This window comes from Arvicanthis niloticus, chromosome 16 (genome assembly GCF_011762505.2).
Source record: "Arvicanthis niloticus isolate mArvNil1 chromosome 16, mArvNil1.pat.X, whole genome shotgun sequence".
NCBI classification, from domain to species: domain Eukaryota; kingdom Metazoa; phylum Chordata; class Mammalia; order Rodentia; family Muridae; genus Arvicanthis; species Arvicanthis niloticus.
The window spans coordinates 58,649,793-58,664,586 of record NC_047673.1 but is presented as its reverse complement, the minus strand read 5'-3'; the positions used below and the strand labels follow the sequence as shown (position 1 = coordinate 58,664,586).

General features: G+C 54.8%; 1 protein-coding gene across 1 annotated transcript; it reads right to left on the bottom strand.

The window, feature by feature from the left end:
- Positions 1-10,488: 10,488 nt before the first annotated feature.
- On the bottom strand, positions 10,489-14,794 carry Arrdc2 (arrestin domain containing 2). The gene is made up of 8 exons (XM_034519847.2): positions 14,348-14,794; positions 14,199-14,265; positions 13,916-14,063; positions 13,029-13,131; positions 12,695-12,951; positions 12,445-12,607; positions 11,557-11,714; positions 10,489-11,337 (listed from the first exon to the last, which is right to left on the bottom strand). The coding sequence occupies exons 1-8, from the start codon at positions 14,619-14,621 to the stop codon at positions 11,284-11,286; spliced, it is 1,224 nt and encodes a 407-aa protein (XP_034375738.1). The 5' UTR covers positions 14,622-14,794; the 3' UTR covers positions 10,489-11,283.

Genomic DNA, 14,794 nt, shown 5'->3' with positions numbered 1-14,794 from the left:
ACCCCATTTTTCTTCAGGTTGCCCATTTAAAAGCGCACAATTCGGTGACATTTGGATTCACTTGGTGTGCACGCAGCACTTCTGACTAATTCCAGAACATTCCATACCAAATGCCAAAGTGTCTGTCCCCATGAGCTGCTTCTGAGTCGCTGGGCCTGATCCGGACAGCAGGACACAGGTGTCACTCACCAGAGTCTGGGCTGAGGTCCTCAATCACATGCATTGTAGTTTTGAGGTTTTTTAACACGTGTTAGTGCCTCTTTCCTTTTCATAGCTGAGTACTATTCCACTGTGCGCCTAGAAAACACTTTGTTTCTCTGCTCCTGTGCTAATGAGGGCTCGGGCGGCTCTGCGTTCCTGGCTGCATGGAACCCAGGATCTTGTTTCACCAGAAGTAGAAACCCACCCGAGTCAGGCCCCCAGCCCCTCACTGGGGGATTCTAGGCAGGAGCTGAGATGACAGACTGACCCTTTACACAGGTTGCTCCCTGAGCCACAGCCCCGCCTCCACCCACAGCCCCGCCCCCACCCCACACCCCACAGCCCCCGCCCCCACCCCACAGCCTCTCTGCCCTTGGAGCCTCCTGCGTCATCAAAGTTGAATCTCAGCAGCCATGTCAGGGCTTCTGGAACCTCCCGTAGCCCACAGCCTCTCAGAGCCACTGTCCCCAGCACCATGTGTGGTGGCCCAGGCACGGAATAAAACAGGGAGTGAGGGAGGAGGCTGGCTTGCTCCCCACTGAAGTTCCGTGGAGGTGGAGGTCGTTGCTTAGTCCTGCCCTGTCTGGCTGGGATCTGTCTGGTCATTGCCCCTGCCATGGGCTGGCCCAGCACTGGACCCTTCCTGTGAAAGGAAGACAGTGACGTCCCTTCTCAGAGCCAGGTGCTTTCCAGGTGGGCCCTCAGGGAAGAGGTCATACAGTCAGTCAACATGCATCTCAGAGAGAGGACTCAGGCAGCTTATGGATTCTCTCAGCCTTGGTCTTTGCTTCCTATGTCATCGACCCACAAAACTATGGTCCCTTCTCCAGCTCTGATGACTGTTCCCTGGGACTCACACCAGCCACGACCCAGTGCCGAGCTCTCTACCCCCATCCTCCTCAGCTTCCTAACACTCCCCAAACAACTCAAGCATGCTCCTGCCTCAGCACTTTCTCATGGGTCTTGTTTCCTGGTATCTTTAATTTCTGTTAACATCCTCCTGTTTCCCTGCCTCCTGCCCATCCTGGGTGTAATTCCAATGCCCTTCTCTGTCACATGTCCCCAATATATGGACTCTGAAAACTTTCCACCTATGGCATATTTAGCTCCTGCATACAGTTGGGGTTTAAGTACTGCACATCTGAAGAGCAGGTGAGGCTTGGCACCCTCTACTCCACAGGTCATCACAATCAGACAGTGGGGGGCTCTGAGGGTCAGGAGCCAAAGAGGGCTTCCTGGAGGAGGCAGCTTTCCTGAAGGCTGAGTAAGTGGGAGGCCCTGGGGTAGGAGACCTGTAGGCATGACCACAGGGCAGGTGTGTGAGGTTGGGTCTCCTCCCTGAGAGCAGCAGGGAGACTTGTGTGGGCTTCAGAGAGTTCACAGGTGGAGAAACTGAGGCTGAGCTACTCCTGCTAACCCACCACATCCGCCACTCCCCCATGCAGCCTGCCTGGGGACAGTCTCAAGGGCGGAGGCAGTGGCAGCCGGTTTCACAGGTGGCTGGAGGCTGGTATCAATTTGCAGATGGCATACCAGATCATACTGCCTGGGGCGGGCGGGGGAGGTTGGCTCTGTCACCGTGTACTGGAGGAAACAGGGCACCAGGTCATGGTACAGGGACAGGGGCAGGTGTTGGACAGGGTGGGACCTCAGGTGCTCAGCTGGGGTCCCTGCACACTGCTGTCTCTTATTACCCAGGCTGACCTGGAACCCACTATGTAGCCTAAGCTGGACCCAACCTTGGCAGAAGCCTTCAGCGGCCTAAGCCGGTAGGGCTGTGGCTCCAGCTCCCCTCCCACCACAAGTCGCAGCCACCCCGTGGCTTGGCAGGTCCTTAGGCCTGAAGAGATAGCATGTGCTCCTGTCCCTTGCACCTTTCTCTCTGGGGACTCAAGGGGTTGCAGGTTTCTGAAGCCTCCCCCACTGTGTGCATGTCCTGAGTGGATGCATGGGGACACACCTCAGAGCGCTGATTTTGGAACTTTTGTCAGTCATGTGGGAGGAATCTGAGTGATGTTTGTGATCTCCTCCAGAGCCTCGGGTCTGTGGCAGCTGCATTTCACCATATTCCCTTGGGTGTGGGAGCCCTTTGTGTATACTGTATACTATTCCTTCGCTGGCTGTAATGAACACCAAGACCAAAAGCAATCTGGGGAGGAAAGGGTTTATTCAGCTCACGGTTCATTACTGAAGGACTGGGGCAGGAACCTGGAGGCAGGAGCTGATGCAGAGGCCATGGAGGGATGCTGGTTGCTCCCCATAGCTTGCTCAGCCTGCTTTCTTATAGAACCCAGGATCACCAGCCCAGGGATGGCCCCACCACAATGGTCCCTGCCCTCCCCCATCAATCACTAATAAGAAAGTACCCACAGGCGTGCTTACAGTCCAATCAGATGGAGGCATTTTCTCAACCAATGTTCCTCTTCCCAAAGAACTAGCTTGTGTCAAGTTGACAGAAACCTAACACACAACAGATGTCCTCTGGCTTATGGTGGAGTCTTGTCCTGACAAACCTGTCTTAAATGGAAAATACACACAGCCCCACTTTTCTCAGGATCCCATCCATGGCCAAGGGGCAAGAGGAGGCTATGGCTCATAGCACCGCCTCAGACTTCATTCCTTGGGACTCCTCTTGCAGAGGAGCCAGGGTCAGTTCCTAGCACCCACAGTGCGGCTCACAGCCTCAATTCCAGTGCCAGGGGATCCGACGCCCCCTTGTGGCCCCTTTGTCCTCTGCACTCACGTGCATACACAGAATTATGAAACACAAGATCGCCTGCCTACCATCGGGAGGAACAGCAGGTGATGTTACTTTGCACTTTTTATCTTTTCACTTTTCTCAAGGCATCGTGTGAAGAACAAAACATTCTATTACTTTTAGAATTATTTATGCATTTCATTGTGTGTGTTCTTGCATACCTGCCTGTGGGCAAGCAGAAGCCAGGACTCAGCATCTGGGGTCTTCCTGGCTGCCCCGACTCTGTTTGTTACTGCACTTTAACTAATCTATTTGAGGGTAATATGCAGAGGATGACTTTCGAGAGTCAGTTCTTTCAGTCCTGGGGATCAAACTCAGACAGTAAGGCTTGGCAACAAGCACCTTTACTCTCTGAGCCATCTTGTCAGCCCATCTTGTTGCTTGGGACAGTGTCTCTTACTAACTACAGTGCTGACATCTGTGACCCTCCTATGTCTACCCCAAGGGCTGAGGTTACAGCTACACCAGAGTGTTCATATTTATTTTATTTTATTTTATTTTATTTTATTTTATTTTATTTTTTCCAGACAGGGTTTCTGTGTAGCTCTGGCTGTGCTGTAACTCACTCTCTAGACCAGGCTGGCCTTGAACTCATAGATCCACTTGCCTCTGCCTCCCGAGTGCTTGGATTAAAGCTGTGCACCACACTTCCCAGCTTGCACCTAGCTGGAGATTCAGACTTGGGTCCTGACGCTGTACATCGGGCATTTGAATCCCTGCACTGCCTCCTTGGCCCCCCTATCCTCAATGTAGGCAAATTTATACACATTAATCTGTTGTTTTTTTCTTCAGTTTTTTGAGACAAAGTCTCCCTCTAATAGCCCAGGCTTGCCTCAAACTCATCATTCTCTTACCTCTGCTGGGATGGTGATCATGCGCCCTCGCACCCGGCCACACAGTACCACTTTGAGCTCAGTGCCCGCCGTCTGAGTGCTAACACTGTTGGCCCCTCTCTCTCTGGAGAAAGACCCTCTCAACCTTAGGGCGGAGTTCCTGAGCTAGGTGGGAGCCTCTGTGGGCCCTGAATTCCAATATGTTGGCCAATGAGCCCCTCCCTGTGGCAATCTTTCTGATGTAACCACAGGCTGTGAAATTGCACCCAGGGTCTGGTAGGACCAGTCTCACCACCTCACTTTTCTCCAGAAGTGTTGGGCCCTGCACCACCCTCTGCTTAAACAGGGCTTTTTCTGTTGCTGAGACAAGTCTACTTATGTAGCCCAGGCTGGCCTAAAAAACATACTATATAGCCAAGGATGACCTTCAACCTCTATCTCCAGCTATGATGCAGACCCCACCAATCTTTGCTGTTGTCGTTTGAGATGGGGGGTCTCACTCTGTAGCTCTCTGGTCTGGAACTCAAAGCTATCCCCCTGCCTCAGTCTCCCATGTGTTAAGATGACAGGCCTGTGCCTTCATCTTCCTAGTCTGATGATGAATATTTCTGATAGTGTTGGCACTATGGCTGAGCAAGTGCTCTCTGCCATCCTGAGGACCTGAGTTCACTCCCTGGCACCCGCTGGAAGGAGAGCTGACTCTAGCAAGCATGAGGGCCTTGCCACAAAGTAAAGAAATAAAATAAAAACGTAATTTAAACACTTTTTAATATTTTAATTAAGTCAAGTCTCTTCTTCCTCGTCATTTTCTCACTCGTGAGCATCCAGATTGCTTCAGGGTCCTCAGTTTCCCACAGCCCTGCAACACCCGCCCCAGACACTCCAAAGCAGAGCTGTGCCCTCCCCGAGAGGTGACCATGCAGGTCCCTGCATCCACGCGGGGCAGGAGCATCCCCCGACCCCCCACTCCCGTGAGGCTCCCGTAAGCCTCCGTGTCCGCTGAGTTCCTGTGCCTCAGGGACAGCACTAGGCATCTCCCGGCCAGGCCCAGGTCCGGGAACCTCAGGTCATTCTGAGAGTCCTGGAAAATTCCAGACCCGCGTAGAAGCCAGGAACTAGTTCTGATCCGCAGTGACCCGGCTGATGCGGCCTGCCGCCCTGGCACTGACCCCAGCACCCTCTACACACACACACACACACACACACACACACACACACACACACACTGCACCCCCCCACGCCCACCCCCGCACTGCCAGGGTCACAAGACACATCTGAGCCGCCGCCTGACCCCACAGTCACTGTGTCTCTCAATCTATACCCCAAGTATTGCCTCCGGGGCTTGTTGGAGGAGCACCCCGGAGATGGATGCACGAGGACCCCGGCTCCATGCTCTGGCTGAACTGCTAAGCCCAGGGTTCAGGGGAGATCCGGCTTCAAAAATGACAGTATGAACGACGGTGAGCTGTCCTCTGCAGTGCCACGAAAAAAGGGACAGGATCTCTGTGAACAGCACCGCAGCCTGACCTGGAGTCTGTTCCACACTAAGACTGTTCCCTGGTGGCACTCATCGCCCCAGTCTATCCAAAGTGACACACATCTCTCCCCCACCCCGCCTCCCCACCCCCAGTTAAAATAGACTCAGGTGGCAGGAAAATAGGCTCAATCAGGCTCCAGGCCTGATTGTCACAGCTAAGCATGTGGGCAGCACTTGGGCCTGAACACTTGGAAAGCTGAGGCAGGAGGATTGCCATTAATTGGAGGCCAACTAGAATTAATGAATAGTGAGACTCAGTTGTAATAAAAACAATAAAATTCATTAATTAATCCCAGCACTGTGGAGACAGAGCAGGTGGATCTCTGTGAGTTTGAGGCTAGCCTTGGCTCTGTGAGACTTTATCTCAAACAAACAAACAAGTAGCAAAGCCTTAAACAAACAAGAGAGAAAGTGTGCCTCTCCTCTTGCCCCAGACTTCCTCACCCTCCTTACACAGGCCAGAGAACTCGTCTTGCCCACAGAAAACCAAGGCGCCGCTGGGCACCCTGCTCCGTTCCTAGAAGAGCCGGGTTGTTGGACGGCTCTGCACACAGCCCCACGCTCCGGCAGACACGGTTGCTATGCAGGTGAAGGAGAAGCGCTGGCCTCCTGCTCGAGTTTCCAAGCCGTGAGGCTTTTCTTTCTTTTTAGCTCTGTGACTGGAACCTGGGTTTCCATCACTGAGCTCCAGAGGACCAGTGAGGCTGAAACATAACCCCTGTGCCCCAAGCCATCTGGCCTGTACAACCCCAGGACCTTTGCATGTGCTCCCTGCCTGGGACCCGGTTGCTTTGACAGGACTTGTCTAAGTCGTTCGTGTGCTTCTGCTGCTTCCCGAATGTTTCAAGATTTATTTTGCTATGTATTTATTTTGTGTGGGGTCAGAGAACAAACAGCTTGCAGGAGCCAGTTTCTCCTTCTGCTATGGGGGTCCAAGAATCGAACTCAGGTCAACAGGCTTGGCTGCAGACACCTTTGCCTGCTGAGCCATCTGGCTGGCCCCTTCTTGCTTGTTGATGGGAAGTTCTCAGAGGGTGAAAAGGTCCTGGGATTGCAGAGGCTAGGCCACAGCTAGGCTATCTCCCCGAGGCACATCTGTAAGCTCACACCTTGACTCTCCCCCACCCCCCCAAAAAAAGAAAGAAAAAAAAAAAAGAGTTTCACTGTTCATCTGAAATGGAGCCACCTGGGACATCAGCGTTTTTTAGGGGGTAGCCTCTACTCACTTTTACATTCAGTAAGAAAGCTAGGTTCATCAAGGCTGAGGAAGTGTGGCATGGTGGCACAGCCAGCTGGCAGACAGGCCGAGTCCAGGAAGGCAGGGCACCATAAGCTCCTTCTTGCTCATCCTCAGCCATCTGGACTTGGTGTCTGGCAGCCAACCTGGCTGAGCCATGCCAGCAGCAGGCTAGGCCGTGCCAGCGACAGGTTGGGTTTCCCCATCAACACAGGCTGCTATGCTGCCCCTGCCACAGCATGACTGCTGTGACCCAGTCTGGTCACATGTTGGTATCACTCGATACTTAGTAAACACTGTCCTCACAGGGGCAGCTGCCAGTTCCAGCTGGGATGGGGCTCCTGTCGGGCCATCCTGCAGGCATGATGGTGGAAGAGCTGGATTTTGTGGCATCTCCCAGGCAGAGCCACGAGCTCAGCAATCCACAGGCTGAGGGAGAATAACCATGTACTCAACTCCAGGCAAGCCCCCTGCCTCCACAAATAAAAAAAGCTAATTATGTGGAAGCTGGTGTGGGTCGTCTGTAGGACCCAGCCATGTTGGTCATGTTCTAGAAATATGGTCCTAGCTTTCTTTTTCTGTGGTGCTGGTCCCCTGAGAGACCTCAGCCTTGGCCAGGATGACAGGAACAGTGACCCAAACAAGATATAAACACCCTTAGCCGGTGGGAGGTCAGAACCAGGCTGGAGAGGCAGAGAGGAGGCCAGGCTCAGTTTAGGGGTTTTGAAGAGTGACTAGAAGTTTACCACAAGAATGTAGCATCCGGGTAATATGAGAGAAAGTGGGACTCTAAGGATATCAGGACAAAATGGCTTCAGACTGAAGCTGTTCACATTTGATGTGGTCAAGATGACGGCCCTGGAAAGGGACATGGCCAAACTGAAGTTGGGATCCTTGTTTAGGGTTCAGCGGGGTCTCCTGTCTCTTGTCTCCACCATAGCTACCAGCATGGCCACAAGGAACCACAGGCCTGTGCTCCTCAGGATGGTGACAAGCCAGCCTCCGCTCAGTCCTTGCGCGGGGGTCACCAACAATGCCCACACCCAGCTGAGCCAACCTGGCAAACGCTCAGGTTGGGGCTCCTCCTGAGATCTGCTTTTTGTTTTGCCCACGCAAGGAACAGCTTGTGCTTGGAAAAGGACTCTGGCACTCCTCAGCCGATCCTGAACCCAGCAACCTCCTCACCGACTGCCGGCACCTGAGGAAGAGACCACAGTGGCCACTGCCTGTTCAGGGAAGACAAGAGTCTAGAGCTGACTCCTGACCTGCCCTACTCCCTGGGCCACAGGTTCACACCTGAGGAAGTACCAAATCTTCCTGACCTGTGGCTCCATTCCTGGGGGCTCCCAGGACCACTTCCCCTCAGCCCCATTCTATTCAAAGATGCCCCAGCATCTTTGACTGCTGTCTGCTATGTCACTGTATAGGCTCTTCCCTGTGGCTGGAACACCCTTCCCAAACTCCTCTTCATCCACCAAACCCCAACTCCAATGTCCTCTCCTCTTTCCAGGACCCTCCAGACCCGTCTTCTTCCCATGGCTCCACCCTGACTGTGTGCGGCCTGGACTCTGTCCCTCCTTGTCCCCATCCAGGTGTCCCTGAGACTCTGCCCAACTGCCTTAGTCACAGAGGTATATGGGATTGGATTGCCTCTGCTGAGCCCCAGGTCTGATGGGGTCTGTTAGGACCCTGTGAGCCAACATCAATGACTCTGCCAGATCAGATGATCCATGGTCACATGGAGCCTGGGAATGGGGCGGGTCTCGCTGGGGGGGACCCCATATCCTGACAGGGTTTTGTGTACAAAGCTTGATGTCCCTCCCTGCCCATTATGGCTATGAGGAGCCCTGAACAGTTTCCCTGCAGAGGGATTGCCCTGTTTATGTCCCTCTTCTTTCCCGGTTGTATGCCCCTCCTCCACTGGCCACAGCTGGCACCACCCGACCCGGACGAGTCACTGCTTCCTCCTCAGCTTTTTTTGGGGACTTTCCTCAACATCATAAACAAAGCCTAGGGATCAGGCGGGGGGGGGGGGGGGGGGCTCAGTAGGCAGAGCGCTGACGTAGCCTGGGCAAAACCCCCCCAACCCAAGGAATACAAATGGTGTATGCCTGTCATGACAGGTGGAGGCAGGGGCATCAGGGAGGAGTTCAAGGCCAGCCTGGGCTACACAAGACTGTCTCAAAAACAAACAAAAGTAAAAATAAACAAGGTTTAGAGGCTGGGGAGTGGGAACTGATGGTGGTGGAGGTGTAAAGGCCCTGGGGTTGGAACTGCTCTGCTTCCTCAGGAGCCGGGAGGGGACTCTGGAGGTTGTGCTGACCAGGAGGCAGGGACAGAGTGTCCTGTAACCGGAGCCCAGCAGGACAGCAGCCCCCTCCCCGGCACCCCAGGGCACCCTGCTCTGGACAGAATGTGCCCGGAGCAGCCGAGAGATGGCGAGGGCAGCCGCGACTGTGGGTAGATTCCTGAACGGCCGCCCGGCCCGGCCAGCTGCCAAGTGTCTGTGCCCTGCGTGCCTGTCACCCTGGGGCTCAGAGGCATCAGGGACACCATCAGGGTTCAGAGAGACAGAGAGGGACCTGGAGTTTGACACTGAGCCCTCATTGGTCAGATTAAGGGGGTTTCGTGGAGGTGAGCCCCCCCCCATCCCCGCCTTCAGTCCTGTAGTCATAGGTGACAGCAGAGAAAGGAGAGAGAGGGAGGAGGGGATCTGAAGCAGCAAGGGCCTCCCTAACTCGCCTGGCCCCTCCCCCTCCTCTCCTCTGTCCCAGGACCACTGAACTAGCCCCTTCCTGCTAGGTGCTCACCTGACCCTAAAACCCTCTGTAAGCCACCGGCTCAGGTGTCAGGCTGTCAGCTGGCCTAGCCTGGCCTGAGGGAATCGCCCTGGAACTGTTGAATGTCCCCTTTTGGGACATACTGTGTGGCTCAGGAACACACCTGGAAGTGGGATCAGGCACCCATGTGGTAGGGACACAATGTCCTTGGCTGCGGGTTTGGGTTTGGGGCACAGTAGTGAGGATGGCTCCCTAACCTAGACACCCGAGTACCCAATGGCTGTGCAGGGATCTAGAGAGGGATCTGCACTACCCACGGAGCCCACCTCACCTTGGGGCTCGGCAGCCAACGCCACTTAAGATTGTAGTTAAGCCGGGCAGTGGTGGCGCACACCTTTAATCCCAGCACTTGGGAGGCAGAGGCAGGCAGATTTCTGAGTTCAAGGCCAGCCTGGTCTACAGAGTGAGTTCCAGGACAGCCAGGGGCTACACAGAGAAACCCTGTCTTGAAAAACCAAAAATTGTAGTTAAGTTTTGTTTTCCCCTGGCTGGGCTGGAACTTCCAGAGATCCACCTGCATCTGCTTACCAGTGATGAAATTAAATAATAGATTAATGGAGTCTAATTATTATCAGTTCTCATTGCTACCATCTCACTAGGTAGCACAGACTGGCCTTGAGCTCACTGAAATCCTCCTGCCTCAACCTCCGTGCTTAGCCAGTTTTTAACTGTATTTATGCACTGGTGACAGCCATATGTGCTGTGCTTCAGGAAGGGGATCCCGGGATCTCGTCCAGGTACCACACCCAGGGCTGGGGAAGTCACTCTAAAACTTAAAAAAGAATATAAACAGAGCAGACCTGCCAGAGAGGGGGGCAGAGGTTAAGACCTGGGTTCTGTCCCCAGTACCCATGAAGGCTCACACTGTCAACTCCTGCTACAGGGACTTGATGCCTCTCTGGCCTGCATGGGCACTGCCTGCAAGTGCAGAGATATTCAGCATAATACTCAGGGGGAAAAAGAAACAAACAGCAGACAGGACAGGGAGCAGGTGAGGCGGGGACAGGTCCCAGTGACCCTCCCAGGAAGGGGTCAGAGCTGCACTGGCGTCCAGCTGTCATGAACAAATGACAAGACGGCCCTTTGTCTTCCTTCTGTTTTATTTATTTATTTACTTACTTATTTATGTATTTAATATACAAAAGTGATCGACTCTTCAGACCGTGGAAATGGTCTGGGATGGGGGGTGGGGGGTGGGGGGTATTGCCCAGCTGCCTGTTCTCCCTGCGATGCCCCTGTCAGGATCCTGATCCCTGAGGAGGCTTGAGGTTTTGAACATGGCAGATCACAATTGTAGCTCTGGGCTCACCTGGGCCACCAGTCCTCAAAAGTGAGAAACCCTGGACGCTCAGGTCCCACTGACCTCCCCTTTGTGTCTGGCTCTGGGCCCTCTGTCCTGCTAACCTCACAGTGAGGCCGGATCTAAGACACCTAAACACCTGGGCTCCCGACCCTAGGAAGAAAAAGGGTGGGAGCTGTCTGCTCTGACCATTTCCTCTGTGCTTGTCTGCTTGCTGAGCTCCTGCTTACACATCAAAGCCTCAGCTAAAATGCCCTTTGGAAGCCTTCTGCCTCCCCTCTGGACTTCTGGCTGGTTCTGGTTCTGGTTCCATGAGACTGGAAGTGTCCACCCCTAGAATCATCTCTCCCGACTACAATCCTCTAGGGGAGCCTTGCACTGCTTGATAGCCTCGTTCGTGATCAAAGGCAGAGCCAGAAGCTTTGAGAAGATGAACTGTCCACGAAGCCATGCTGCTCCTGAATCCTGTTCGACGTTGGAAGACACACGACCTCATCTAACCCTGTGTTCCCAAAGCAGATGGCAGGACTTCAGCGGCCAAAGACTGTGAACCTGGTACCGAGGGGCCGACCATGGGTCAGCAGGTCATGCAGCGTGGCCTCACAGCCTCTGAGGGTGGGTTAGGGTCCTCCTGACAGACAGAGCCACAGTGAGCCACAGTGAGCCCCACCACCCAACTCCTACAGATCAGCTCAGAGAACAGTCAGGGGTCCCGAGGAGGGTGTCATCTGGATCTATGATCCTCCTGCCTCAGCCTCCCAAGGACTGGGACAACAGGCCTGTGTCACCACACCTTGCCCCCATCAGCATATCACCAAGCAGCCCACTGAAGAGGATGCAGGCAGCTTACCTCCGAGTACAGAGGAGGCGGGCGGTAGCGGAACTCCTGGAGACAGGCAAAGTAGGGCCCTTCCATGGTCACACCCGGGTCATGCAGGAGGGAGGAGAGGCCTTGTGACGGAGCTCCCAGCTGGCTCTCCCTCACCGCCTCCGAGTACTCAGGCGGGGCTGGAAAGGAGACACAGAGAGTGAAGCTCTGGGAGAGCCCTGGCTGTGACATTACGACTGAGCCGGAGCCCTTTTCCCCTGAGGACAGCTTCACTTGTTCAGGGTGACATCCAACTTGTAGCAATCCTCCTACCTCAGCTGGCAGCCTGGACTCTTTAGTTTTGGCTACTGGTTCTTTTTTCATTTTTGAGCCAGGATCTTGGTGTTAGAGTAGGCTGCCCGCTGCCCTCTGATCCTGGTGTTAGAGAAGGCTGTCGTCTGGATGCTTACTGGTATTATAGGCTGGTCTTTCCACACCCTGCTTTGGCTTGGCTTTTTTTTGTTTGTTTGTTTGTTTTTTGTTTGTTTTGTTTTTTTGTTTTTCGAGACAGGGTTTCTCTGTGTAGCCCTGGCTATCCTGGAACTCACTCTGTAGACCAGGCTGGCCTCGAACTCAGAAATCTGCCTGCCTCTGCCTCCCAAGTGCTGGGATTAAAGGCGTGCGCCACCACCACCCAGCTTGGCTTGGCTTGGCTTGGCTTTTAAGTCCAGGTCTCCTGAAGCCCAAGCTGGCTTCTGAATTATTAAGTACTGGAAGCTGGCCTTGAACTGACTCCTTAGCGCCCCCTCAGTGTGCTGGTTTGATGGGTACCTGGGATGAGTCCCTGCTTGTATAGAGACCCTGGGGACAAAGAGTAGGGCCTGGCCGGGGCTCTGCTGCCCACATCCCTTATCAGTTGGCTAAGCTCACCCTCTGGCCGCTCCATCAGGGTACACAGGCCCCAGTCTTGCAGGAAACTGGTGCGGCTGCCTACGCTAGCGGAGCGGCTGCCCAGAGGATGCAGGGGGACGGTGCCGATGACCAGTGGCAGCTCCAACAGCAGCTTGGAAGAGCCTGGGATGTCCACACAGACCTGAAGGGAACAGAGGTGAAGTGAGCTGCTGCCCACCTGTGCCCTCCCCCTTGGTCTGGCGGATAAATGTAGGGGAGTCTGGGGTACCTTGAGTGAGTAGTCCACACTGAGCACACGGCAGTGCAAGATGGACGGGCCCACTGGGGGGATTCGTAGCGCACGACCGGGCCACAGCGCCCGGCGCCCGGCGCCCACAGGCTCTCCGTCTACACTGGCCACCACAGCACGCTTCTGCTTGCGGGCACCTCGGGCCATGAAGGTCTGTGTCTGTACTAGGGCAGCGCGGGGCTGCACAGCTCGCGTGGAACCATTGTCAATCTCAGCAAAGATAGCGATGACCTCTCCTGCAGCAGACAGCAGCTTGCCTCAGTTTCCCCGCTACCGACCATCTCTGCTCCGGCTGCACACAGCTCCCCGTTACCTGGAGTGTAGCCTTTTCGGTCAATCTTGGCTGAAAGGGACACAAGGCCACGGGTGCAGTACCAGGATCGGGCCACCTTCTCTCGGGCTCCAGCCTGGGGCTCCTATGGATATGCCAAGGGTCACTTTGGGCACTGGGCACTTGGAGACCCTGGTCTTAGGGAAAGGCTGAGACAAGGGGGTTGTAAGTTTTGATCAGACACCCCCAAAGATGTAACCCTGTCTTTTTTTTTTTTCTTTTGGTTTTGGTTTTTTGAGACAGGGTTTCTCTGTGTAGCCCTGGCTGTCCTGGAACTCACTCTGTAGACCAGGCTGGCCTCGAACTCAGAAATCTGCCTGTCTCTGCCTCCCAAGTGCTGAGATTAAAGGCGTGCGCCACCACCGCCCGGCGTAACCCTGTCTTAAGAAGCCAAAAGCTGAATAAAAAATAAAAACAAGACTAGATGTGGTGGCACACATCTTTAGTCCCAGCAGGTCGATCTCTGTTGGCTTGAGGCCAGCCTGATCTACTCAGTGAGTCTCAGACCAGCCAGAGCTACACACAGAGTGACCGTTTGAAAATTAAAAGAAGAAAAAGAAATAAAACAAAACCCAAACCCAGTAAAAACAAAACCAACCCCCCCCCCAAAAAAAAACCAAAAAACAAAAGCCCAATCATACCCTGTTTTCCAAACGGGGTATCTGAGGCTGGGAAAGAGCAAGACACCTGTCCAGAGGCACACAGCAGTTGAGCACCCTCAGAATTTGTACCTAGCTATAGTGGCTTCTGTATTCACCACTAACTTTCGGCTCCCTGTTTCAGAGAGGCCACCTGAGACACTCAAATCTAAAAGGCGTCAAGCAGCCAGGCTGGACCCCCCTCCCCCCACACACAGGGCAGCCACTTGCCAGCAGGGCAGGTGTGTTTATGTCCACAGGTTCAATGACAGTGAACACCTTCCGGGCGCGGCGCGCAGGGACCCATGGCCGGTGCAGGATAGCTTTGATGGAATAGCGAACGCTGCCGTGTTTGCCCTCGAAGGATGTCACCAGAGAGCTGGGGTGGCAAGAGTGGGGATCAGGGGGTCACTATCAGAAGACATCGAGGTGAAGGTCATGCAGGAGGGTGTTCGGAGAAGTCAGGGATGAGGGGACCCTAGATGCCCAGCCAGAGGGCGACAGCGGGGCTTACATGGGCAGCTGGAAGCTGAAGGGGAACTCGTGGCGTCCAGCGGGAAGCGTGACGATGTCCCCCGAGTCTAGGAACAAGACCCAGGGCTCAGCGGACGTGGGCCTGGGGATCGCATGCTCGGTGCGCCCCAAAAGGTCCCCAGCCCGTACCTGGCGCGAGCAGCGTGGCGCGGTGGTTCACGACTTCCACGCGCTCGCTGTAACTCTGAGTATAAGCAGTGCTGGAACCCGCGCTGCGCGACTCCGTCCAGTGCGCGCGCGCGCGGCCCCTAGCGCGCAGCCTGAGCGCGCCCACGCGTGCCGCGCCCGCAAGCTCCAACAGTACTCGGCCCGCCACGGCCTGGCCTCCGTGGAACACGGGCTCCGTGCCTGCGTGTGCCCCGTCCAGCTCTACCACGAACGCCTTCACCTTATCGAACAACATTGAGGTGACGGTCGCGAACCCAAAAGCAGACCGATCCGGTGCTCGAACCCGCGATAAGGAAGAGCTAGTGACTGCGAGCGAAGCAGGCTCGAACTACCGATACTCACACGCGGGACAGCAGGACTGAAGACCGCTGGGGGACCCGCGGTTGCGTCGCTTTTATACGACGGGGC